Source organism: Tinamus guttatus, unplaced genomic scaffold (genome assembly GCF_059628265.1).
Source record: "Tinamus guttatus ecotype Peru unplaced genomic scaffold, ASM5962826v1 Tinamus_guttatus_pri_ptg001758l, whole genome shotgun sequence".
Classification (NCBI taxonomy): Eukaryota; Metazoa; Chordata; class Aves; order Tinamiformes; family Tinamidae; genus Tinamus; species Tinamus guttatus.
The window spans coordinates 13,860-40,927 of NW_028290292.1; the positions used below are offsets into that span (position 1 = coordinate 13,860).

Genomic DNA, 27,068 nt, shown 5'->3' on the forward strand with positions numbered 1-27,068 from the left:
CCTTCAACCACCACCAACCACCACCACCCACCTCCAGCCACCACCAACAACCTTCAACCACCAACAACCACCACCAACAATCACCACCATCTTCTAACCACCACCACCAACCACCACCACCACCCACCTCCAACCACCTCCAACCACCACCAACCACCACCACCACCAACCACCTGTAACCACCACCAACCACCACTTCCAACCACCACCATCTTCTAACCACCACCCCCAACCACCACCACCACCAACCACCTCCAACCACCACCAACCACCACCAACCACCACCTACCACCACCTCCAACCACCTCCAACCACCACCATCTTCTAACCACCACCCCCAACCACCACCAACCACCACCAACCACCACCAACCACCCCCAACCACCACCACCAACCACCAACCACCTTCAACCACCATCTTCTAACCACCCGCAACCACCTCCAACCACCTCCAACCACCACCACCCCCAACAACCACCACCACCAACCACCACCATCTTCTAACCACCAACCACCACTACCAACCTTCAACCACCACCAACCACCACCACCATCTTCTAACCACCCCCAACCCCCCCGCGATGCCGCCCCCCTCGTCCCCGCCCTCCCCCTGCCCCCTCCTCCGCTCGCTCCGCTCCCTCTCCCTGGACAACGTCTCCTTCTTCTCCTCCTCCTCCTCCTCCTCCTCCCAGCGCCTGGTCGGCGCCTTCTCCTCCCTGGCCCTCCACGCGTCCCGCTTGGAACCCACCCTATCCCGCTTGTCCCGGCTCCACCACCGCTTCGACCTGGACGCGGCCACCCCGGCCAACGGCTACCGCAGCCTGGCGCAGGCGGCGCGGCGGTGCGCGGCGCACGCGTTGTCCCGCGCGCGGTACGTCACCGCGCACCGCCGCGGCCGCCTGTTCCGCGCCGCGCACCACGCGGCCGAGCTCGAGGCCTACGCGGCCGCCCTGGCGCAGCTGCGGGCGCTGCTGGCGCTGGCGCTGCGGGTGCTGGCGCGGAGCCGGCCCGGGTGCCTGTTTGCCGATGAGGAGGATGGGGATGATGATGGACATGGGGAGGAAGGGCGGCTGGCGGACGTGGTGCTGCGCGAGTACAGCACGATGCACAACGGGTGCTTCTACGGGCGCTGCTTGGGCTTCCAGGTGAGGAACATGGGTGAGGAACCTGCTATGGGGACATGGGGATGGGTGAGGAACCTGCTATGGGGATGTAGGGTCATGGGGTTGGGTGAGGAACCTGCTATGGGGATGTAGGGTCATTGCATTGAGTGAGGAACCTACTATGGGGATGAAGGGGCATGGGGTTGAGTGAGGAACCTGCTATGGGGACATGGGGATGGGTGAGGAACCTGGTATGGGGATGTGGGGATGGGTGAGGAACCTGCTATGGGGATGAAGGGACATGGGGTTGGGTGAGGAACCTGCTATGGGGACATGGGGTTGGGTGAGGAACCTGCTATGGCGATGTAGGGTCATTGCGTTGAGTGAGGAACCTGCTATGGGGATGTAGGGTCATTGGGTTGGATGAGGAACCTGCTATGGGGACATGGGGATGGGCGAGGAACCTGCTATGGGGTCATTGGGATGGGTGAGGAACCTCCTATGGGGATGTAGGGTCATTGGGTTGGATGAGGAACCTGCTATGGGGACATGGGGATGGGTGAGGAACCTGCTATGGGGATGTAGGGTCATTGCGTTGAGTGAGGAACCTACTATGGGGGTGAAGGGACATGGGGTTGAGTGAGGAACCTGCTATGGGGACATGGGGATGGGCGAGGAACCTGCTATGGGGACGTAGGGTCATGGGGATGGGTGAGGAACCTGCTATGGGGACATGGGGATGGGTGAGGAACCTGCTATGGGGACGTAGGGTCATGGGGATGGGTGAGGAACCTGCTATGGGGACATGGGGTTGGATGAGGGACGTGGTGTTGGGATGTGGGGCGCGGAGCCGGCCCGGGTGCCTGTTTGCCGATGAGGAGGATGGGGATGATGATGGACATGGGGAGGAAGGGCGGCTGGCGGACGTGGTGCTGCGCGAGTACAGCACGATGCACAACGGGTGCTTCTACGGGCGCTGCTTGGGCTTCCAGGTGAGGAACATGGTGTTGAGATGTGGGGTTGGATGAGGAACCTCCTATGGGGACATGGGGTTGGGTGAGGAACCTGCTATGGGGATGTAGGGTCATTGCGTTGAGTGAGGAACCTGCTATGGGGATGAAGGGACATGGGGTTGAGTGAGGAACCTGCTATGGGGATGAAGGGACGTGGGGTTGGGTGAGGAACCTGCTATGGGGACATGGGGTTGGGTGAGGAACCTGCTATGGGGATGTAGGGTCATGGGGTTGGGTGAGGAACCTGCTATGGGGATGAAGGGACGTGGGGTTGAGTGAGGAACCTGCTATGGGGATGAAGGGACATGGGGATGGGTGAGGAACCTGCTATGGGGACATGGGGATGGGTGAGGAACCTGCTATGGGGATGTAGGGTCATTGCGTTGAGTGAGGAACCTGCTATGGGGACGTAGGGACGTGGGGTTGAGTGAGGAACCTGCTATGGGGACATGGGGTTGGATGAGGGACGTGGTGTTGGGATGTGGGGTGCGGAGCCGGCCCGGGTGCCTGTTTGCCGATGAGGAGGATGGGGATGATGATGGACATGGGGAGGAAGGGCGGCTGGCGGACGTGGTGCTGCGCGAGTACAGCACGATGCACAACGGGTGCTTCTACGGGCGCTGCTTGGGCTTCCAGGTGAGGAACATGGGTGAGGAACCTGCTATGGGGACATTGGGATGGGTGAGGAACCTGCTATGGGGTCATTGGTATGGGTGAGGAACCTCCTATGGGGATGTAGGATCATGGAGTTGGGTGAGGAACCTGCTATGGGGACACGGGGACATGGGGATGGGTGAGGAACCTGCTATGGGGACATGGGGTTGGGTGAGGAACCTGCTATGGGGATGAAGGGACGTGGGGTTGGGTGAGGAACCTGCTATGGGGATGAAGGGACGTGGGGTTGGGTGAGGAACCTGCTATGGGGATGAAGGGACGTGGGGTTGGGTGAGGAACCTGCTATGGGGACATGGGGATGGGTGAGGAACCTGCTATGGGGATGAAGGGACGTGGGGTTGGGTGAGGAACCTGCTATGGGGACATGGGGTTGGGTGAGGAACCTGCTATGGGGACGTAGGGTCATTGGGTTGGGTGAGGAACCTGCTATGGGGACATGGGGATGGGTGAGGAACCTGCTATGGGGATGAAGGGACGTGGGGTTGGGTGAGGAACCTGCTATGGGGATGAAGGGACGTGGGGTTCAGTGAGGAACCTGCTATGGGGACATGGGGTTGGATGAGGAACCTCCTATGGGGACGTAGGGTCATTGGGTTGAGTGAGGAACCTGCTATGGGGATGAAGGGACATGGGGTTGAGTGAGGAACCTGCTATGGGGATGTAGGGTCATGGGGTTGGGTGAGGAACCTGCTATGGGGATGAAGGGACGTGGGGTTGGGTGAGGAACCTGCTATGGGGATGTAGGGTCATGGGGTTGGGTGAGGAACCTGCTATGGGGATGAAGGGACGTGGGGTTGGGTGAGGAACCTGCTATGGGGATGTAGGGTCATGGGGTTGGGTGAGGAACCTGCTATGGGGATGAAGGGACGTGGGGTTGGGTGAGGAACCTGCTATGGGAATGAGGGGACCTGGGGTTGGATGAGGAACCTGCTATGGGGTCATGGGGTTGGATGAGGAACCTGCCATGGGGACATGGGGATGGGTGAGGAACCTGCTATGGGGATGTAGGGTCATTGCGTTGAGTGAGGAACCTACTATGGGAATGAAGGGACGTGGGGTTGGGTGAGGAACCTGCTATGGGGATGAAGGGACGTGGGGTTGGGTGAGGAACCTGCTATGGGGACATGGGGATGGGTGAGGAACCTGCTATGGGGATGTAGGGTCATTGCGTTGAGTGAGGAACCTGCTATGGGAATGAAGGGACGTGGGGTTGGGTGAGGAACCTGCTATGGGGATGAAGGGACGTGGGGTTGGGTGAGGAACCTGCTATGGGGACATGGGGTTGGGTGAGGAACCTGCTATGGGGATGTAGGGACATGGGGTTGAGTGAGGAACCTGCTATGGGGATGAAGGGACGTGGGGTTGGGTGAGGAACCTGCTATGGGGACATGGGGTTGGATGAGGGACGTGGTGTTGGGATGTGGGGCGCGGAGCCGGCCCGGGTGCCTGTTTGCCGATGAGGAGGATGGGGATGATGATGGACATGGGGAGGAAGGGCGGCTGGCGGACGTGGTGCTGCGCGAGTACAGCACGATGCACAACGGGTGCTTCTACGGGCGCTGCTTGGGCTTCCAGGTGGGTACATGGGTGAGGAACCTGCTATGGGGACATTGGGATGGGTGAGGAACCTGCTGTGGGGACGTAGGGTCATTGGGTTGGGTGAGGAACCTGCTATGGGGACACGGGGATGGGTGAGGAACCTGCTATGGGGATGTAGAGACATGGGATTGGATGAGGAACCTCCTATAGGAACATGGGGACATGGGGATGGGCAAGGAACCTGCTATGGGGTCATGGGGATGGGTGAGGAACCTGCTATGGGGATGTAGGGTCATAGGGTTGGGTGAGGAACCTGCTATGGGGATGAAGGGACGTGGGGTTGGGTGAGGAACCTGCTATGGGGATGAAGGGACGTGGGGTTCAGTGAGGAACCTGCTATGGGGACATGGGGTTGGATGAGGAACCTGCTATGGGGACGTAGGGTCATTGGGTTGAGTGAGGAACCTGCTATGGGGATGAAGGGACATGGGGTTGAGTGAGGAACCTGCTATGGGGATGTAGGGTCATGGGGTTGGGTGAGGAACCTGCTATGGGGATGAAGGGACGTGGGGTTGGGTGAGGAACCTGCTATGGGGATGTAGGGTCATGGGGTTGGGTGAGGAACCTGCTATGGGGATGAAGGGACGTGGGGTTGGGTGAGGAACCTGCTATGGGAATGAGGGGACCTGGGGTTGGATGAGGAACCTGCTATGGGGTCATGGGGTTGGATGAGGAACCTGCCATGGGGACATGGGGATGGGTGAGGAACCTGCTATGGGGATGTAGGGTCATTGCGTTGAGTGAGGAACCTACTATGGGAATGAAGGGACGTGGGGTTGGGTGAGGAACCTGCTATGGGGATGAAGGGACGTGGGGTTGGGTGAGGAACCTGCTATGGGGACATGGGGATGGGTGAGGAACCTGCTATGGGGATGTAGGGTCATTGCGTTGAGTGAGGAACCTGCTATGGGAATGAAGGGACGTGGGGTTGGGTGAGGAACCTGCTATGGGGATGAAGGGACGTGGGGTTGGGTGAGGAACCTGCTATGGGGACATGGGGTTGGGTGAGGAACCTGCTATGGGGATGTAGGGACATGGGGTTGAGTGAGGAACCTGCTATGGGGATGAAGGGACGTGGGGTTGGGTGAGGAACCTGCTATAGGGACATGGGGTTGGATGAGGGACGTGGTGTTGGGATGTGGGGTGCGGAGCCGGCCCGGGTGCCTGTTTGCCGATGAGGAGGATGGGGATGATGATGGACATGGGGAGGAAGGGCGGCTGGCGGACGTGGTGCTGCGCGAGTACAGCACGATGCACAACGGGTGCTTCTACGGGCGCTGCTTGGGCTTCCAGGTGGGTACATGGGTGAGGAACCTGCTATGGGGATGTGGGGTCATTGGGTTGGGTGAGGAACCTGCTATGGGGACATGGGGATGGGTGAGGAACCTGCTATGGGGATGTAGGGTCATGGGGTTGGGTGAGGAACCTGCTATGGGGATGTAGGGACATGGGGATGGGTGAGGAACCTGCTATGGGGACATGGGGATGGGTGAGGAACCTGCTATGGGGATGTGGGGATGGGTGAGGAACCTGCTATGGGGACATGGGGTTGGGTGAGGAACCTGCTATGGGGATGTAGGGTCATGGGGATGGGTGAGGAACCTGCCATGGGGACATGGGGTTGGGTGAGGAACCTGCTATGGGGATGTAGGGTCATTGCATTGAGTGAGGAACCTGCTATGGGGATGAAGGGACATGGGGTTGAGTGAGGAACCTGCTATGGGGATGTAGGGTCATGGGGTTGGGTGAGGAACCTGCTATGGGGACATGGGGATGGGCGAGGAACCTGCTATGGGGATGTAGGGTCATTGGGTTGGGTGAGGAACCTGCTATGGGGATGTGGGGATGGGTGAGGAACCTGCTATGGGGACATGGGGTTGGATGAGGAACCTCCTATGGGGACATGGGGACCTGGGGTTGGATGAGGAACCTGCTATGGGGATGTGGGGTCATGGGGTTGGATGAGGGACCTACTATGGGGACACGGGGATGGGTGAGGAACATGGTATTGAGATGTGGGGATGGATGAGGAGCCTGCTATGGGGACATGGGGTTGGGTGAGGGACGTGATATTGGGACACGGGGACATGGGGTTCCATGAGGGACCTGCTATGGGGACACGGGGACACGGGGGCGGTGGCAGCGCCGGGGGTGGCTCTTGGCCGTCCCCTCCGGGTTCCAGACGTGCCGGGACACGGGGACATGGAGCAAGCGGGGACGGTGCCGGGGGTGGGGACGGGGTGGGGACAGGGGCACGCGGGGACACGGGGACATAGGGACATGGGGACACGGAGATATGGGGACACCGGGACATGGGGACACAGGGATATGGGGACACGGGGGTATGGGGACACAGGGATATGGGGACACGGGGACATGGGGACACAGGGTTATGGGGACATGGGGACACGGGGACACAGGGATATGGGGACACGGGGACATGGGGACATGGGGACACAGGGATATGGGGACATGGCGACATGGGGACACAGGGATATGGGGACACAGGGACACAGGGACATGGGGACACCGGGACATGGGGACACGGGGACATGGGGACACCAGGACATGGGGATATGGGGACACGGGGACATGGGGACACGGAGATATGGGGACACGCGGATATTGGGACACGGGGACACGGGATTGCGGCCGCGTTGCCACACGGGGACATTGGGACACAGACGATTGCGGCCGCTCTGGGCCAGAGGCCACGGGGACACGGGGACACGCGGGGGTGGTGGCATCAGCGCCAGGGCCCAGGCGGTGGCCGTGTCCCCACCGTGTCCCCAATGTGTCCCCACCGCGTCCCCAGTGTGTCCCCAATGTGTCCCCACCGTGTCCCCAATGCATCCCCACCGTATCCCCAACGTGTCCCCGCCGTGTCCCCAACGTGTCCCCAATGTGTCCCCACCGCGTCCCCAGTGTGTCCCCAATGTCCCCACCGTGTCCCCACCGTGTCCCCAGCGTGTCCCCAATGTGTGCCCAATGTGTCCCCACCGTGTCCCCACCGTGTCCCCAGCGTGTCCCCAATGTGTCCCCAATGTGTCCCCAGCGTGTCCCCACCATGTCCCCAATGTGTCCCCAACGTGTCCCCAACGTGTCTCTAATGTGTCCCCAACATGTCCCCAGCGTGTCCCCAATGCGTCCCCAACGCGTCACCACCGTGTCCCCGCCGTGTCCCCAACATGTCCCAATGTGTCCCCATCGTGTCCCCACCGTGTCCCTAATGCGTCCCCAACATGTCCCCGCCGTGTCCCCACCGTGTCCCTGTGTCCCCACCACGTCCCCAGCGTGTCCCCACTGTGTCCCCAATGCGTCCCCAACGCGTCACCACTGTGTCCCCGCCGTGTCCCCAACATGTCCCAATGTGTCCCCATCGTGTCCCCCTGTCCCCACCATGTCCCTAATGCGTCCCCAACATGTCCCCAACGCGTCCCCAGCGTGTCCCCAGCGTGTCCCCACCATGTCCCCAGCGTGTCCCCGTGTCCCCACCATGTCCCCAGCGTGTCCCCAGCATGTCCCCAGCGTGTCCCCAATGTGTGCCCAATGTGTCCCCAATGTGTCCCCACCATGTCCCCAATGTGTCCCCACCGTGTCCCCACCATGTCCCCAACGTGTCCCCAACACGTCCCCACCGTGTCCCCAGTGTGTCCCCAATGCGTCCACACCGTGTCCCCAATGTGTCCCCAACGTGTCCCCAATGTGTCCCCACCATGTCCCTACCGTGTCCCCACCGTGTCCCCACCATGTCCCCACCGTGTCCCCAATGTGTCCCCAGCGTGTCCCCAACATGTCCCCTCGTGTCCCCCCGTGTCCCCAGTTCGCGCCGTCCCTGCGGCCCTTCCTGCAGACCATCGCCACCGGCCTGGTGGCCTTCGGGGACAACTACAGGCGGGACCGCACGGGCCTGGGTGAGTGTCACCGCTGTCACCCGCGCCGCTGGTGGCCCTCCCGGCCATGGTGGCCGCCCATGCCACGTCCCCACCACCCCATTGTGTCCCCATTGTGTCCCCATCACGGTGGTGGCCGCCCATCCCATGTCCCTGGTGCCACATGTCCCCATCCCACGTCTCCACCACCCCATTGTGTCCCCATCACGGTGGTGACCACCCATCCCATGTCCCTGGTGCCACATGTCCCCATCCCATGTCCCCCGATGTTGTCCCCACCACAATGGCGGTGGTGGCCGCCCATGCCACGTCCCCACCACCTCATGTCCCCCATTGTGTCCCCATCACGGTGGCCACCCATCCCATGTCCCTCATGCCACATGTCCCCATGCCATGTCCCCCCATAATGTCCCCACCATGATGGTGGTGGTGGGCACCCATCCCATGTCCCCATCACCCCAGTGTCCCCACTGTGTCCCTGTCATGGTGGTGGCCACCCATCCCATGTCCCTGGTGCCACGTGTCCCCATCCTGTGTCCCCCTATGATGTCCCCACCATGATGGTGACAATGGCCACCCATCCCATGTCCCTGGTGCCACATGTCGCCATCCCACGTCCCCACCACCCCCTGTCCCCATCCCAACATGACCCCGTTGGCTGCCATGTCCCCATGTCCCCATGTCCCCATGTCCCTCATGTCCCCATGTCCCCACATCCCCCCACATGTCCCCAATGTCCCCCATGTCCCCAATGTCCCCATGTCCCCATGTCCCCCATGTTCCCCCATGTCCCCCACGTCCCCTCAATGTCCCCAATGTCCCCCATGTCCCCCATGTCCCCAATGTCCCCAATGTCCCCATGTCCCCCATGTCCCCCCATGTCCCCAATGTCCCCATGTCCCCCATGTCCCCCATGTCCCCAATGTCCCCCATGTCACCAATGTCCCCATGTCCCCCATGTCCCCATGTCCCCCATGTCCCCCATGTCCCCCATGTCCCCAATGTCCCCATGTCCCCCCATGTCCCCATGTCCCCAGTGTCCCCCATGTCCCCCATGTCCCCAATGTCCCCCATGTCCCCCACGTCCCCCAATGTCCCCCATGTCCCCAGGGGTGGCGGCCGGGTCCCTCTTCACCGGTGGCCGGTTCGCGCTGGACCCCGAGCTCCGCGGCGCCGAGTTCCCCCATGTCCCCATGTCCCCCATGTCCCCCATGTCCCCCCATGTCCTCAATGTCCCCATGTCCCCAATGTCCCCATGTCCCCCCATGTCCCCATGTCCCCAGGGGTGGCGGCCGGGTCCCTCTTCACCGGTGGCCGGTTCGCGCTGGACCCCGAGCTCCGCGGCGCCGAGTTCGAGCGGCTCACGCAGAACCTGGACGTCCAGTTCTGGAAGAGCTTCTGGAACCTCACGGAGATGGAGCTGCTGGCCGTGAGGGACATGGGGACGTGGGGGACATTGGGGACAGGGGGACATTGGGGACAGGGGGGATATGGGGGAGATGGGGGACATTGGGGACATGGAGATGGAGGGATGTGGGGGAGATGAGGGGACATGGACATGGAGGGACATGGGGGACATGGGACATGGGGGACATTGGGGACATGGGGGGACATGGGGGATATGGGAGACATGGAGAGAGATGGGGGACATTGGGGACATGGGAGGATGGGGGAGATGGGGGTCATGGAGGGACATGGGGGACATGGGGGGCCTTGGGCACATTGGGGACATGGGAAGATGTGGGGGGAGGTGGGGGACATGGGGGGACATTGGGGACATGGAGGGACATGGGGGACACTGGGGGACATGGGGGACATGGAGGGAGATGGAGGGATGTGGGGGAGATGGGGGGACATGGAGGGACATGGGGGACATGGGGGGACATTGGGGATATGGGGGGACATGGAGGGACATTGGGGACATGGGGGGGACATTGGGGACATGGAGATGGAGGGACATGGAGGGACATGGGGGACATGGGGGGACATTGGGGATATGGGGGGACATGGGGGGACATTGGGGACATGGGGGACATGGAGGGAGATGGGGGGATATGGGGGAAATGGAGGGACATGGGGATATGGGAGGACATGGGGACATGTGGGGACATTGGAGACAAGGGGGGAAATGGGGACATTGGGGGACATGGAGGGACATGGGGGATATGGAGATGGAGGGACATGGGGGGAAATGGGGACATGGGGGGACATTGGGGACATGGGGGGACATGGGGGACATTAGGGACATGGAGGGACATGGGGGATACGGGAGACATGGAGGGACATTGGGGACATGGGGGGGAAATGGGGACATGGGGGCATGGAGGGACATGGTGGTGCATGGGGGAGATGGGGACATGGACATGGGGGACATCGGGGTCGTTGGGGACATGGGGGGACATGGGGGACATGGAGGGAGATGAAGGGACATGGGGGGACATAGGGGGACATGGGCATGGAGGTGACCCTGTGTCCCCCACGGTCCCCTCTCCCCTGTATCCCATGTCCCCTATGGCCCCTGTCCCCGTGTCCCCTATGTCCCTGTGTCCCCATATCCCTATGTCCCCCTGTCTCCTGTCCCCCATATCCCATATCCCCATGTCCCCATGTCCCCTATCCCCGTGGTGTCCCCCTGTCCCCGTGTCCCCATATCCCCATGTCCCCGTCCCCCTGTGTCCCCCATGTCCCTGTGTCCCCCATGTCCCCGTGTCCCCCATGTCCCCATGTCCCCATATCCCCGTGTGCCTGTATCCCCATGTCCCCATATCACCATGTCCCTGTATCCCCCTGTCCCTGTGTCCCCATGTCCCCATATCTCCATGTCCCCGTCCCCCTGTGGCCCCCATGTCCCTGTGTCCTCCATCCCCATGTCCCCCATGTCCCCCATGTCCCCCCGTGTCCCCCATGTTCCCCTCTGTCCCTATGTCCCCCCATGTCCCTGTGTCCCCCCATGTCCCACCATGTCCCCCCGTGTCCCCATGTCCCCGCAGGGGGTGGCCCGGCTGGCGTCCCCCCCCGTGGGGCTCAGCGTGTCCCTCACGGTGTCCCCGGGGCCGCTGGAGCTGCCCTTGGTGGCCGAGCCGGGCCGCACGGTGGCCATTCCCCCCCCGGTGGCCCACACGGGGCCGGGGCCACTGCGCATGCGGCTGCTGTCGGCGGAGCTGAGACGGGGACAGGTGACATGGGGACATGGGGACATGGGGGGGACATGGGGACATGGGGACATGGGGGGGACATGGGGACATGGGGGACATGGGGACATGGGGACACACGGAGCCGGGGCCACTGCGCATGCGGCTGCTGTCGGCGGAGCTGAGACGGGGACAGGTGACATGGGGACATGGGGACATCGGGGGGACATGGGGACATGGGGGACATGGGGGATATGGGGACATGGGGGGACATGGGGACATGGGGGACATGGGGACATGGGGACATGGGGGGGCATGGGGACATGGGGACATGGGGGGACATGGGGACATGGGGGGATATGGGGGACATGGGGGGACATAGGGACATGGGGGGACATAGGGACATGGAGGACATGGGGGGATATGGGGGGACATGGGGACATGGGGGGATATGGGGACATGGGGACATGAGGGGGACATGGGGACACACGGGGCCGGGGCCACTGCGCATGCAGCTGCTGTCGGCGGAGCTGAGACGGGGACAGGTGACATGGGGACACGGGGACATGGGGACATGGGGGACATGGGGGGACATGGGGGGACATGGGGGATATGGGGACATGGGGGGACATGGGGACATGGGGACATGGGGGACATGGGGGATATGGGGACATGGGGACATGGGGACACACGGGGCCGGGGCCACTGCGCATGCGGCTGCTGTCGGCGGAGCTGAGACGGGGACAGGTGACATGGGGACACGGGGACATGGGGACATGGGGGGGACATGGGGACATGGGGGATATGGGGGACATGGAGGAACATGGGGACATGGGGGGACATGGGGACAGGGGGGACATGGGGGGACATGGAGGGACACAGGGGAACATAGAGGGGCACGGGGGACATGGGGAGACATGGAGGGAACATAGAGGGACATGGAGGGACATTAGAGGGACATAGAGGGACATGGCGGAACATAGAGGGACACAGGGAACATGGAGGGACATGGGGGGACATGGGGGGACATGGGGACATGGGGGGATATGGGGGACATGGGGGGACATGGGGACATGGGGACAGGGGTGGGATACAGGGACATGGCGGGACATGGTGGGACATGGAGGGACACAGGGGAACAGAGAGGGACACAGGGGACATGGAGGGACATGGGGAGACATGGAGGGAACATAGAGGGACATGGAGGGACACGGAGGGACATGGAGGGACATGGAGGGATATGAAGGGACATGGGACATGGGGGAGCATAGAGGGGCACAGGGGACATGGAGGGGACACTGAGGGACACGGGGGGACATGGAGGGATACGGAAGGGACACGAAGGGACACGGAGGGACATGGAGGGATATGGGGGGATGTGGAGGGACATGGAGGGACATGAAGGGACATGGAGGGGACATGGGGGAACATAGAGGGGCACAGGGAACATGGAGGGGACATGAAGGGACATGGGACATGGAGGGATGTGGGGGGACATGAAGGGACATGGGGGGACGTGAAGGGCTATGGAAGGGACATGGAGGGACACGGAGGGACATGGGGGAACATAGAGGGGCACAGGGGACATGGAGGGGACACGGAGAGACACGAAGGGACATGAGGGGAGGGACATGAGGGGACATGGAGAGACATGGAGGGACATGTAGGGACCTGAGGGGATATGGAGGGGACATGGGGGAACATAGAGGGGCACAGGGGACATGGAGGGGACACGAAGGGACATGAAGGGACATGGAGGGATGTGGGGGGACATGAAGGGATATGGAAGGGACATGGAGAGACACGAAGGGACATGAGGGGACATGAAGGGACATGGAGGGACATGAAGAGACATGGGGGGACATGGAGGGACATGGAGGGACACGGAGGGACCCAAAGGGACACGAAGGGACACGGAGGGGACACGGAGGGACATGGAGGACACAGAGGGGACATGGAGGGCCCTGTTGGTCCCCACGGTCCCCGCCGTCCCCCCCAGGACAGCGCGGCGCTGAGCGCCCTGGCCACCCCGGAGCCCTTCCAGCCGTGGCCGTGGTCCCGCCGTCCCCTCCGTCGCGACGTCCCCGCGCTGTCCCCGCCGTCCCCGTCCCTCGTGGTGCATTTCCACGGCGGCGGCTTCGTGGCGCAGACGTCGCGCTCGCACGAGCCCTACCTGCGCGCGTGGGCCCGCGAGCTGCGCGCGCCGCTGCTGGCCGTGGACTACGCGCTGGCGCCCGAGGCGCCCTTCCCGCGCGCGCTCGAGGAGTGCTTCTACGCGTACTGCTGGGCATTGAGGAACTGTCACCTCCTCGGTGAGCTGGGGACACGTGGGGACACCATGGGAGAGGTGTTGGGAGAGGTGGAGGGACATTGGGAGAGGTTGGAGGGACGTAGGGATGCAGGAATGGTCCCTTCGAGGATGCTTCTACGCGTACTGCTGGGCATTGAGGAACTGTCACCTCCTGGGTGAGTGGGGACATCATGGGGACACTTGGGGACATGATGGGAGAGGTGTTGGGAGAGGTGGAGGGACATTGGGAGAGGTTGGAGGGACGTAGGGATGGGTTGGAGGGACGTAGGGATGCAGGAATGGTCCCTTGGAGGATGCTTCTACGCGTACTGCTGGGCGCTGAGGAACTGTCACCTCCTGGGTGAGCTGGGGACACTTGGGGACACTTGGGGACACGTGGGGTACCTGTTGGGAGAGGTGGAGGGACGTAGGGATGGGTTGGAGGGACGTAGGGATGGGTTGGAGGGACGTAGGGATGCAGGAATGGTCCCTTCGAGGATGCTTCTACGCGTACTGCTGGGCATTGAGGAACTGTCACCTGCTGGGTGAGTGGGGACATTGGGGACATCATGGGACACTTGGGGACATCATGGGAGAGGTGTTGGGAGAGGTGGAGGGACATTGGGAGAGGTGGAGGGACATGGAGGGACGTAGGGATGGGTTGGAGGGACGTAGGGATGCAGGAATGGTCCCTTCGAGGATGCTTCTACGCGTACTGCTGGGCATTGAGGAACTGTCACCTGCTGGGTGAGCTGGGGACATTGGGGACACTTGGGGACATCATGGGAGAGGTGTTGGGAGAGGTGGAGGGACGTAGGGATGGGTTGGAGGGACGTAGGGATGGGTTGGAGGGACGTAGGGTTGCAGGAATGGTCCCTTCGAGGATGCTTCTACGCGTACTGCTGGGCGCTGAGGAACTGTCACCTCCTGGGTGAGTGGGGACATCATGGGGACATCATGGGGTACCTATTGGGAGAGGTGGAGGGACATTGGGAGAGGTGGAGGGACATTGGGACACATTGGAGGGACATGGAGGGACGTAGGGATGGGTTGGAGGGACGTAGGGATGCAGGAATGGTCCCTTCGAGGATGCTTCTACGCGTACTGCTGGGCATTGAGGAACTGTCACCTGCTGGGTGAGCTGGAACACGTGGGGACACTTGGGGACATCATGGGACACTTGGGGACATGATGGGAGAGGTGTTGGGAGAGGTGGAGGGACATTGGGATGGGTTGGAGGGACGTAGGGATGGGTTGGAGGGACGTAGGGATGCAGGAATGGTCCCTTCGAGGATGCTTCTACGCGTACTGCTGGGCATTGAGGAACTGTCACCTGCTGGGTGAGTGGGGACACGTGGGGACATCATGGGGTACCTATTGGGAGAGGTGGAGGGACATTGGGAGAGGTGGAGGGACATTGGGACACATTGGAGGGACATGGAGGGACGTAGGGATGGGTTGGAGGGACGTAGGGATGCAGGAATGGTCCCTTCGAGGATGCTTCTACGCGTACTGCTGGGCGCTGAGGAACTGTCAGCTGCTGGGTGAGTGGGGACATCATGGGGACATCATGGGGTACCTATTGGGAGAGGTGTTGGGAGAGGTGGAGGGACATGGAGGGACGTTGGGATGGGTTGGAGGGACGTAGGGATGCAGGAATGGTCCCTTCGAGGATGCTTCTACGCGTACTGCTGGGCGCTGAGGAATTGTCACCTGCTGGGTGAGTGGGGACATCGGGGGACACTTGGGGACATCATGGGAGAGGTTGGAGGGACGTTGGGATGGGTTGGAGGGACGTAGGGATGGGTTGGAGGGACGTAGGGATGCAGGAATGGTCCCTTCGAGGATGCTTCTACGCGTACTGCTGGGCACTGAGGAACTGTCACCTGCTGGGTGAGCTGGGGACATTGGGGACACTTGGGGACATCATGGGAGAGGTGTTGGGAGAGGTGGAGGGACGTAGGGATGGGTTGGAGGGATGTAGGGATGCAGGAATGGTCCCTTCGAGGATGCTTCTACGCGTACTGCTGGGCGCTCAGGAACTGTCACCTCCTCGGTGAGCTGGGGACACGCGGGGCCTTCTTGGTGCCCCTCCATGGGGCTGGCTCTCCATGGGGCTCTTCCTTGATGTCCCTCCATGGGGATGTCCCTCCATGGGGATGTCCCTCCATGGTGATGTTCCTCCATTGGGGACCTTCTTGATGTCCCTCCATGGAGATGTTCCTTGGTGCCCCTCCATGGTGATGTCCCTCCATGGGGATGTCCGTCCTTGATGACTCTCCATGGAGATGTCCCTCCATGGGGATGTCCCTCCATGGGGCTGTTCCTTGATGTCCCTCCATATGGGATTTCCATGATGTCCCTCCATGGGGATGTCCCTCCATGGGGATGTTCCTGGATGTTCTTCCATGGGGGACCTTCTTGATGACTCTCCATGGAGATGTCTCTCCATGGGGACATCCCTCCATGGGGCTCTTCCTTGATGTCCCTCCATGGAGATATCCCGCAATGGGGCCCTCCATGGTGACCCTCCATGGGGCTCTTCCTTGATGTCCCTCCATGGGGCTGTCCCTCCCTGGTGACCCTCCATGGGGCTGTCCCTCCATGGGGACGTCCCTCCATGGTGATGTCCCTCCATGGTGATGTCCCTCCATTGGGGACCTTCTTGATGTCCCTCCGTGGAGATGTTCCTTGGTGCCCCTCCATGGTGATGTCCCTCCATGGGGATGTCTGTCCTTGATGACTCTCCATGGAGATGTCCCTCCATGGAGATGTCCCTCCATGGAGATGTCCCTCCATGGTGATGTCCCTCCATGGGGACGTCCCTCCCCGGTGACCCCGTTGTCCCCGCAGGCTCCACGGCGCAGCGCGTGTGCCTGGCCGGGGACAGCGCCGGGGGCAACCTGTGCCTGGCCGTGTCGCTGCGCGCGGCCGCGCTGGGCGTGCGCCGGCCCCACGGCGTGGTGGGGACCCTCCGTGGGGCTGGTCCTTCATGTCCCACCATGGGGACCCTCCATGGGGATGGCCCTCCATGGAGATGATCCTCAATGGGGACCTCCATGGTGCCCCTCCATGGGGATCCTCTTGATGACCCTCCATGGGGCTCTTCCTTGATGTCCCTCCATGGTGACCCTCCATGGGGATCCTCTTGATGACTCTCCATGGAGATGTCCCTCCATGGGGACCCTCTTCATGTCCCTCCATGGTGTCCCTCCGTGGTGCCCCTCCATGGAGATGTCCCTCCATGGAGATGTTCCTTGGTGCCCCTCCATGGTGATGTCCCTCCATGGGGATGTCCGTCCTTGAAGACTCTCCATGGAGATGTCCCTCCATGGGGCTGTTCCTTGATGTCCCTTCATATGGGATCTCCATGATGTCCCTCCATGGGGATGTCCCTCCATGGGGATGTTCCTGGATGTTCTTCCATGGGGGACCTTCTTGATGACTCTCCATGGGGATGTCCCTCCATGGGGATGTCCCTCCATGGTGATGGTCCCTCCATTGGGGACCGTCTTGATGTCCCTCCATGGTGATGTCCCTCCATGGTGATGTCTCTCCATGGGGATGTCCCCGGTGACCCCGTTGTCCCCGCAGGCTCCACGGCGCAGCGCGTGTGCCTGGCCGGGGACAGCGCCGGGGGCAACCTGTGCCTGGCCGTGTCGCTGCGCGCGGCCGCGCTGGGCGTGCGCCGGCCCCACGGCGTGGTGGCCGCCTACCCGGTGACGCTGGTGCGCGCCGCCGTGTCCCCGTCCCGCCTGCTCACGCTGCTCGACCCGCTGCTGCCGCTCGGGGTGCTCTGCAAGTGCCTGAGCGCCTACGCGGGTGAGGGGGGACACGGGGGACATTGGGGACAATGGGGACATTGGGGGCAATGGGGGACATGGGGGGCGTTGGGGACATGGGGGACATTGGGGAACAATGGGGACATTGGGGACATGGGGGACCCTGCTCGACCCGCTGCTGCCGCTCGGGGTGCTCTGCAAGTGCCTGAGCGCATACGCGGGTGAGGGGACGTTGGGGACATTGGGGACAATGGGGGACATGGAGGACGTTGGGGACAATGGGGGGCATTGGGGACATTGGGGACAATGGGGACATTGGGGGATGTGGGGGGACATGGGGACACGGGAGACATGGGACATGGAGAGGGACATGGGGGACATTGGGGACAATGGGGACAATGGGGGACATGGGGGACGTTGGGGACAATGGGGACATTGGGGGGGCATTGGGGGACATTGGGGACAATGGGGACATTGGGGGATGTGGGGGACATGGGGACACGGGAGACATGGGACATGGAGGGACATGGGGGACATTGGGGACATGGGGGGCATGGGGGAACATGGAGTGTCACAGGGGACATGGGGGACATGGGGACATGGGGGGCATTGAGGGACATGGGGGACATTGGGACCATGGGGGACATTGAGGGACATGAGGGGACATGGGGGAACATGGAGTGGCACAGGGGACATGGGGGACATGGGGACACGGGGACATTGAGGGACATGGGGGGACATTGAGGACATGGGAGACATGGGATTTTGGGGGACATGGGGAACATGGAGGGACACAGGGGAACATGGAGGGACACGGGACATGGGGGACGTTGAGGGACATGGGGACATGGGAGACATTGGGGGGACATGGGGGGACATTGGGGGACATGGGGGACATTTTGAACATGGGAGACATTGGGGACATGGAGGAACAGGGGACATGGGGGACTGGGGAGGACATGGGGGGACATGGGAGACATTGGGGAACATTGAGGGACATGGGGGGACATGAGGGGACACGGGGGGTCCCCATGGCCGTTTTGCGTCTCCCGGCAGGCACGGACGATGACGGTGACGGTGCCGGTGACGGTGACGGTGGCGGTGACGCGGTGACACCGTCGGAGCCGCCGGGCGCCGGGCGGCTCCTGTCCCGGCTGCGCCGTGGGGCCAGCGCCTGCCTGGGGGCCCTGCGGGCGCCGTGGGGCCGCGCGGGGACAGGTACCGCGGGGACAGCGCGGGGACAACGCGGGGACAATGTGGGGACAACGTGGGGACAATGTGGGGACAGCGTGGGGACAACGCGGGGACGGCATGGGGACGGCGTGGGGACAATGCAGGGACGGCTTGGAGGCCTTTGGGAACATTTCGGGGGCGATTGTGGCACCTTGGGAGGTCTTGGGGACACTTTGGGGACATATTGGGGGGCTTTGGGGACATCTCAGGGGAGTTGGTGGCACCTTGGGGGGCTTTGGGGACACTTTGGGGACATATTGGGGGCTTTGGGGACATCTCAGGGGAGTTGGTGGCACCTTGGGGGGCTTTGGGGACACTTTGGGGACACTTGGGGGGCTTTGGGGACATCTTAGGGGGGTTGGTGGCACCTTGGGGGGCTTTGGGGACACTTTGGGGACACTTGGGGGGCTTTGGGGGGGGGCTTTGGGACATCTTAGGGGGGTTGGTGGCACCTTGGGGGGCTTTGGGGACACTTTGGGGACACTTGGGGGCTTTGGGGACATCTTAGGGGGGTTGGTGGCACCTTGGGGGCTTTGGGACACTTCGGGGACATCTCGGGGGCTTTGAGGACATCTCAGGGGAGTTTGTGGGGCTTTGGGACACTTTGGGGACATCCTGGGGGCTTTGAGGGCATCTCAGGGGAGTTGGTGGCACCTTGGGGGGCTTTGGGGACACATTGGGGACATATTGGGGGGTTTTGAGGACATCTCAGGGGAGTTGGTGGGGCTTTGAGGAGACATTGGGGACATCTTGGGGGGCCTTGGGGCACTTTGGGACATCTTGGGTGGCTTTGAGGACATCTCAGGGGAGATGGTGGCACCTTGGGGGCCTTTGGGACATCTCAGGGGGCGATTGTGGCACCTTGGGAGGCCTTGGGGACACTTTGGGGACATATTGGGGGGCTTTGAGGACGTCTCAAGGGAGTTGTGGCACCTTGGGACTTTGAAGACATCTCGGGGGCTTTGGGGACATCTCAGGGGAGTTGGTGGCACTTTGGGGGGAGCTTGGGGCATCTCAGAGGGGTTTGGGGCCATCTCAGCAGCTTTGGGGACATCTCGGGGGCTTTGAAGACATCTCGGGGGCTTTGGGGACATCTCGGGGGCCCTTTTGTGACCACCCCGTCCCCCTGTTGTCCCAGCGCCGCCCCCCGCGCCCACCCCCCCCGCCAGCCCCGCGGGTGGCTCCGGTGACGATGACGGTGACGACGACCTTGGGGACGTCGATGACTTCAAGCCCTTGAGGTCCCAGCGGCCACCGGCCGATTTCAGGGTGGCCGAGAGCCCCCTGGCCAAGAACCCCTACGTGAGCCCCCTGCTGGCCCCCGACGCCATGCTGGAGGGGCTGCCCCCGTGCACCTCGTGGTGAGTGTCCCCAAGTGTCCCCAAGTGTCCCCAAGTGTCCCCAAGTGTCCCCAAGGTGTCCTCGGGCCACCTCGTGGTGTCCCCAGCCCCCTGCTGGCCCCCGACGCCATGCTGGAGGGGCTGCCCCCCGTGCACCTCGTGGTGAGTGTCCCCAAGTGTCCCCAAGTGTCACCAAGAGTCCTCAAGGTGTCCCAGGTATCCCAAGGTGTCCCCAAGGTGTCCTCGGGCCACCTCGTGGCACCTTGGGGGGCTTTGGGGACACTTTGGGGCCACCGCATGGCCCCTGATGTTATGGGGGCTGACCCCCCCGTGCACCTCGTGGTGAGTGTCCCCAAGTGTCCCCAAGTGTCCCCAAGTGTCACCAAGTGTCCCAGGTGTCCCCAGGTGTCCCCAAGGTGTCCTCGGGCCACCTCGTGGTGTCCCCAGCCCCCTGCTGGCCCCCGACGCCATGCTGGAGGGGCTGCCCCCCGTGCACCTCGTGGTGGTGTCCCCAGGTGTCCCCAGGTGTCCCCAAGGTGTCCCCAAGTGTCCCCGAGTGTCCCCAAGGTGTCCTTGGGCCACCTCGTGGCACCTTGGGGGGCTCTGGGGACACCTCGGGGCCACCGCATGGCCCCTGATGTTATGGGGGCTGACCCCCCGTGCACCTCGTGGTGAGTGTCCCCAAGTGTCACCAAATGTCCCCAAGTGTCCCCAAGTGTCCCCAAGAGTCCTCAAGGTGTGCTCAGGTATCCCCAAGGTGTCCCCAAGGTGTCCTCGGGCCACCTCGTGGTGTCCCAGGCCACCGCATGGCCCTGATGTCGTGTTATGGGGGCTGCCCCCTGTGCACCTCGTGGTGAGTGTCCCCAATTGTCCCCAGGTGTCCCCAAGTGTCCCCAAGTGTCCCCAGGTGTCCCAAAGGTGTCCCCAAAGTGTCCTCGGGCCACCTCGTGGTGTCCTCAGGCCACCGCATGGCCCCTGATGTTATGGGGGCTGACCCCCCGTGCACCTCGTGGTGAGTGTCCCCAAGTGTCCCCAAGTGTCCCCAAGTGTCCCCAAGGTGTCCTCGGGCCACCTCGTGGTGTCCCCAGCCCCCTGCTGGCCCCCGACGCCATGCTGGAGGGGCTGCCCCCCGTGCACCTCGTGGTGAGTGTCCCCAAGTGTCCCCAAGTGTCACCAAGTGTCCCCAAGTGTCCCCAAGGTGTCCCCAACTGTCCCCAAGTGTCCCCAAGGTGTCCCCAAGTGTCCCCAGGTGTCCCAAAGGTGTCCCCAAAGTGTCCTCGGGCCACCTCGTGGTGTCCCCAGGCCACCACATGGTCCCCGATGTTGTGTTATGGGGGCTGACCCCCCGTGCACCTCGTGGTGAGTGTCCCCAAATGTCCCCAAGTGTCCCCGAGTGTCCCCAAGGTGTCCCCAAGGTGTCCCCAACTGTCCCCAAGTGTCCCCAAGGTGTCCCCAAGGTGTCCCCAGGTGTCCCCAAGGTGTCCTCGGGCCACCTCGTGGTGTCCCCAGCCCCCTGCTGGCCCCCGACGCCATGCTGGAGGGGCTGCCTCCCGTGCACCTCGTGGTGAGTGTCCCCAAGTGTCCCCAAGTGTCCCCAAGGTGTCCCCAAGGTGTCCCCAGGTGTCCCCAAGGTGTCCTTGGGCCACCTCGTGGCACCTTGGGGGACTTTGGGGACACTTTGGGGCCACCGCATGGCCCCTGATGTTATGGGGGCTGACCCCCCGTGCACCTCGTGGTGAGTGTCCCCAAGGTGTCCCCAAGTGTCCCCAAGTGTCCCCAGGTGTCCCCAAGGTGTCCTCGGGCCACCTCGTGGTGTCCCCAGCCCCCTGCTGGCCCCCGACGCCATGCTGGAGGGGCTGCCTCCCGTGCACCTCGTGGTGAGTGTCCCCAAGTGTCCCCAAGTGTCCCCAAGGTGTCCCCAAGGTGTCCCCAGGTGTCCCCAAGGTGTCCTTGGGCCACCTCGTGGCACCTTGGGGGACTTTGGGGACACTTTGGGGCCACCGCATGGCCCCTGATGTTATGGGGGCTGACCCCCCGTGCACCTCGTGGTGAGTGTCCCCAACTGTCCCCAAGTGTCACCAAGTGTCCCCAAGGTGTCCCCAAGGTGTCCCCAAGGTGTCCTCGGGCCACCTCGTGGTGTCCCCAGGCCACCGCATGGCCCCTGATGTTGTGTTATGGGGGCTGCCCCCCGTGCACCTCGTGGTGAGTGTCCCCAAGTGTCCCCGAGTGTCCCCAAGGTGTCCTTGGGCCACCTCGTGGCACCCTGGGGGGCTTTGGGGACACTTTGGGGCCACCGCATGGCCCCTGATGTTATGGGGGCTGACCCCCTGTGCACCTCGTGGTGAGTGTCCCCAAGTGTCCCCAAGTGTCCCCAAGGTGTCCTCGGGCCACCTCGTGGTGTCCCCAGGCCACCACATGGTCCCCGATGTTGTGTTATGGGGGCTGACCCCCCGTGCACCTCGTGGTGAGTGTCCCCAAATGTCCCCAAGTGTCCCCAGGTGTCCTCAAGGTGTCCCCAAGTGTCCCCAAGGTGTCCTCGGGCCACCTCGTGGTGTCCCCAGGCCACCGCATGGCCCCTGATGTTGTGTTATGGGGGCTGCCCCCCGTGCACCTCGTGGTGAGTGTCCCCAAATGTCCCCAAGTGTCCCCGAGTGTCCCCAAGGTGTCCCCAAGGTGTCCCCAACTGTCCCCAAGTGTCCCCGAGTGTCCCCAGGTGTCCCCAAGTGTCCCCAAGGTGTCCTCGGGCCACCTCGTGGTGTCCCCAGCCCCCTGCTGGCCCCCGACGCCATGCTGGAGGGGCTGCCCCCCGTGCACCTCGTGGTGAGTGTCCCCAAGTGTCCCCAGGTGTCACCAAGTGTCCCCAAGTGTCCCCAAGTGTCCCCAAATAACTCCGTGGTGTCCCCAAGGTGTCCCCGAGGTGTCCTCGGGCCACCTCGTGGTGTCCCCAGGCCACCGCATGGCCCCTGATGTTATGGGGGCTGCCCCCTGTGCACCTCGTGGTGAGTGTCCCCAAGTGTCCCCAAGTGTCCCCAAGTGTCCCCAGGTGTCCCCAAGTGTCCCCAAGGTGTCCTCAGACCACCTCGTGGTGTCCCTGGGCCACCGCATGTTGGAGGGGCTGCCGCCCGTGCACCTTGTGGTGAGTGTCCCCAAGTGTCCCCAAGTGTCCCCATAGTGTCCCCAGGTGTCCCCAGGTGTCCCCAGGTGTCCCCAAGGTGTCCCAAGGTGTCTTCAGGCCACCCCATGGTCCCTGACACCATGTTGGAGGGGCTGCCCCCCATGCACCTCGTGGTGAGTGTCCCCAAGTGTCCCCAAGGTGTCCCCAAGTGTCCGCAAGGTGTCCCCATGTCCCCATGGTGTCCCCGTGTCCCCAGGCGTGCGCCCTGGACCCCATGCTGGACGACTCGGTGACACTGGCCCGTCGCCTTCGCGCCCTCGGCCGCCTGGTGACGCTCCACGTTGTCCCCATGTCCCCACGTTGTCCCCATGTCCCCAAGGTGTCCCCATGTCCCCCCGTGTCCCCAGGCGTGCGCCCTGGACCCCATGCTGGACGACTCGGTGACACTCGCGCGCCGTCTCCGCGCCCTCGGCCGCCCGGTGACGCTCCACGTTGTCCCCATGGTGTCCCCATGGTGTCCCCATGATGTCCCCATGATGTCCCCATGTCCCCAAGGTGTCCCCATGTCCCCATGATGTCCCCAAGGTGTCCCCATGTCCCCCCGTGTCCCCAGGCGTGCGCCCTGGACCCCATGCTGGACGACTCGGTGACACTCGCTCGCCGTCTCCGCGCCATCGGCCGCCCGGTGACGCTCCACGTTGTCCCCATGGTGTCCCCATGTCCCCAAGGTGTCCCCATGTCCCCACGGTGTCCCCATGTCCCCCCGTGTCCCCAGGCGTGCGCCCTGGACCCCATGCTGGACGACTCGGTGACACTGGCGCGTCGTCTCCGCGCCCTCGGCCGCCCGGTGACGCTCCACGTTGTCCCCATGTCCCCATGGTGTCCCCAAGGTGTCCCCATGTCCCCATGATGTCCCCGTGTCCCCAGCCGTGCGCCCTGGACCCCATGCTGGACGACTCGGTGACACTGGCCCGTTGCCTTCGCACCCTCGGCCGCCCGGTGACGCTCCACGTTGTCCCCATGGTGTCACCATGTCCCCATGATGTCCCCATGTCCCCACGGTGTCCCCATGTCCCCGTGTCCCCAGGCGTGTGCCCTGGACCCCATGCTGGACGACTCGGTGACACTGGCCCGTCGCCTTCGCGCCATCGGCCGCCCGGTGACGCTCCACGTTGTCCCCATGTCTCCATGTCCCCATGGTGTCCCAATGTCCTCGTGTCCCCGTGTCCCCAGGCGTGCACCCTGGACCCCATGCTGGACAACTCGGTGACACTGGCCTGTCGTCTCCGCGCCATCGGCCGCCCGGTGACGCTCCACGTTGTCCCCATGATGTCCCCATGATGTCCCCACGCTGTCCCCATGTCCCCATGGTGTCCCCGTGTCCCCAGGCGTGCGCCCTGGACCCCATGCTGGACGACTCGGTGACACTCGCCCGTCGCCTTCGCGCCATCGGCCGCCCGGTGACGCTCCACGTTGTCCCCGACCTGCCCCACGGCTTCCTGAGCCTGGCGCCGCTGAGCGCCGAGACGCGCCGGGCCACCGCGCTGTGCACGCGCCTCATCGGGGACGTCCTGCGGCCACCGCCGGGGGCCCCCGTGTCACCCCCGGTGTCACCCGTGTCACCCCCGGTGTCACCTGTGTCACCATCGGTGTCACCCGTGTCACCCCCGGTGTCACCATCGGTGTCGTCCTCGGTGTCGCCCCCTGGCGCTGCCGCCTGTGGCCGCACGGGGGCGCTCGGGAGGCGCTCGAGTGGCCTTGGGGACATTGGGAGGCGCCCGAGTGGCCTTGGGGACGTTGGGGACACTGGGAGGCGCTCGAGTGGCTTTGGGGACATTGGGGACATTGGGAGGCGCCCGAGTGGCCTTGGGGACATTGGGGACACTGGGAGGCGCTCGAGTGGCTTTGGGGACATTGGGAGGCGCCTGAGTGGCCTTGGGGACATTGGGGACGTTGGGGATATCGGGAGGCGCTCGAGTGGCCTTGGGGTGACAGGGGGTATTGGGGACATTGGGAGGCGGCCAAGTGGCCTTGGGGACATTGGGGACACTGGGAGGCGCTCGAGTGGCCTTGGGGATGTTGGGGACATTGGGGACATGGGGAGGCGGCCAAGTGGCCTTGGGGACGTTGGGAGGCGCCCAAGTGGCTTTGGGGACATTGGGAGGCGCCCAAGTGGCCTTGGGGACATTGGGGACATCGGGAGGCGCTCAAGTGGCCTTGGGGACATTGGGAGGCGCCCAAGTGGCTTTGGGGACACTGGGAGACGCCTTAGTGGCCTTGGGGACATTGGGGACACTGGGAGGCGGCCGAGTGGCCTTGGGGACACTGGGAGGCGCCTGAGTGGCCTCGGGGTGACAAGGAGTCCTGGGGACACGGGGAGGTCCCCGAGTGGCCTTGGGGACATTGGGGACACGGGGAGGTCCCCGAGTGGCCTTGGGGTGACAGGGACGCCGGGTGACAATGCAGGGGCCCAAGGCCCTGGGGACGGGGGTGACACATGGTGACAATGACGGGGCCGGGGGGACCCTTGGGGACAACGGGGGGTCCTTGGGGACAGGGAGACCCAAGGCCATGGGGCTGGGGGGGCCCTTGGGGACAACGTGGGACCCCTTGGGGACAATGTGGGACCCCTTGGGGACAATGGGGGGTCCCTTGGGGACAATGTGGGGCCCCTTGGGGACAATGGGGGGTCCCTTGGGGACAATGGGCCCCTTGGGGACAATGTGGGACCCCTTGGGGACAACGTGGGACCCCTTGGGGACAATGGGCCCCTTGGGGACAATGGGGTCCCCCTGTCCCCCCCCCGCAGCCGGGGGGGCAGCGGCGCCGTGGGGCGGGAGGTGGGGTCCTGAGGGGGGGGGCACTTGTGGGGCTCAGCCCCATAGCGGGGCGGGGGGGGGGGGCAATAAAGTCCCTATGGAACCCGGATGGTGACAGTGACATTGGGGGGAGGGGGGGGACCCACATGTGTGGGGCAGGTGGGGGGGTGTCCAGGGGACACCTGGGCCCCATAGGGGACATTGCGGGGGGGCTGTTCCCTATAGGGGACACTGGGGGGGGGGGCTGTGCCCCATAGAGGACACTGGGGGGGGGGCTCTTCCCTATAGGGGACATTGGTGGGGGGGGGCTGTTCCCTATAGGGGACACTGGGGGGGGGGGGGCTGTTCCCTATAGGGGACACTGGGGGGGGGAGGTTCCCTATAGGGGACACTGGGGGGGGGGGCTCTTCCCTATAGGGGACATTGTGGGGGGTCCTGTGCCCCATAGAGGACACTGGGGGGGGGGGGGCTGTTATCTATAGGGGACACTGGGGGGGGGGAGGTTCCCTATAGGGGACATTGGTGGGGGGGGGGCTGTTCCCTATAGGGGACACTGGGGGGGGGGCTGTTCCCTATAGGGGACATTTTTTGGGGGGGGCTGTGCCCCATAGGGGACATGGGGGGGGGGTTGTTCCCTATAGGGGACATTGGTGGGGGGGGGGCTGTTCCCTATAGGGGACATTGTGGGGGGTCCTGTGTCCTATAGGGGACACTGGGGGGGGGGGGCTGTTCCCTATAGGGGACACTGGGCGGGGGGGCTGTGCCCCATAGAGGACACTGCGGGGGGGCTCTTCCCTATAGGGGACACTGGGGGGGGGGCTGTGCCCTATAGGGGACACTGGGGGGGCTGTTCCCTATAGGGGACATTGGGGAGGCGGGGGACACACACAACATTTATTGACCCCATAAATACAGCAAAACCCCCCAAAACCCCCACATGGGGGGGGGCACCCCTATATACACAGCCCCCCCCCCCACAGTGCCCCCCGCCAATAAATAGAGGGGGGGGGAACCCCTATAGATATAGGGCAATGTGACCCCCCCCCCATATAAAACACTCCTATATATTTGGGGG

The 27,068-nt window shown here is 63.6% G+C and overlaps 1 protein-coding gene across 1 annotated transcript; it reads left to right on the plus strand.

Moving 5' to 3' along the window:
- Nucleotides 1-581: 581 nt before the first annotated feature.
- Nucleotides 582-24,756, plus strand: LIPE (lipase E, hormone sensitive type; the record flags this gene model as incomplete). Its single annotated transcript, XM_088539493.1, has 10 exons — nt 582-1,145; nt 8,214-8,304; nt 9,567-9,712; nt 11,274-11,459; nt 13,414-13,726; nt 17,299-17,526; nt 18,543-18,677; nt 19,831-20,070; nt 23,134-23,144; nt 24,563-24,756. Coding segments are annotated over exons 1-10 (2,108 nt in total), but the record flags the coding sequence as incomplete, so codon positions are not given.
- Nucleotides 24,757-27,068: the final 2,312 nt, after the last annotated feature.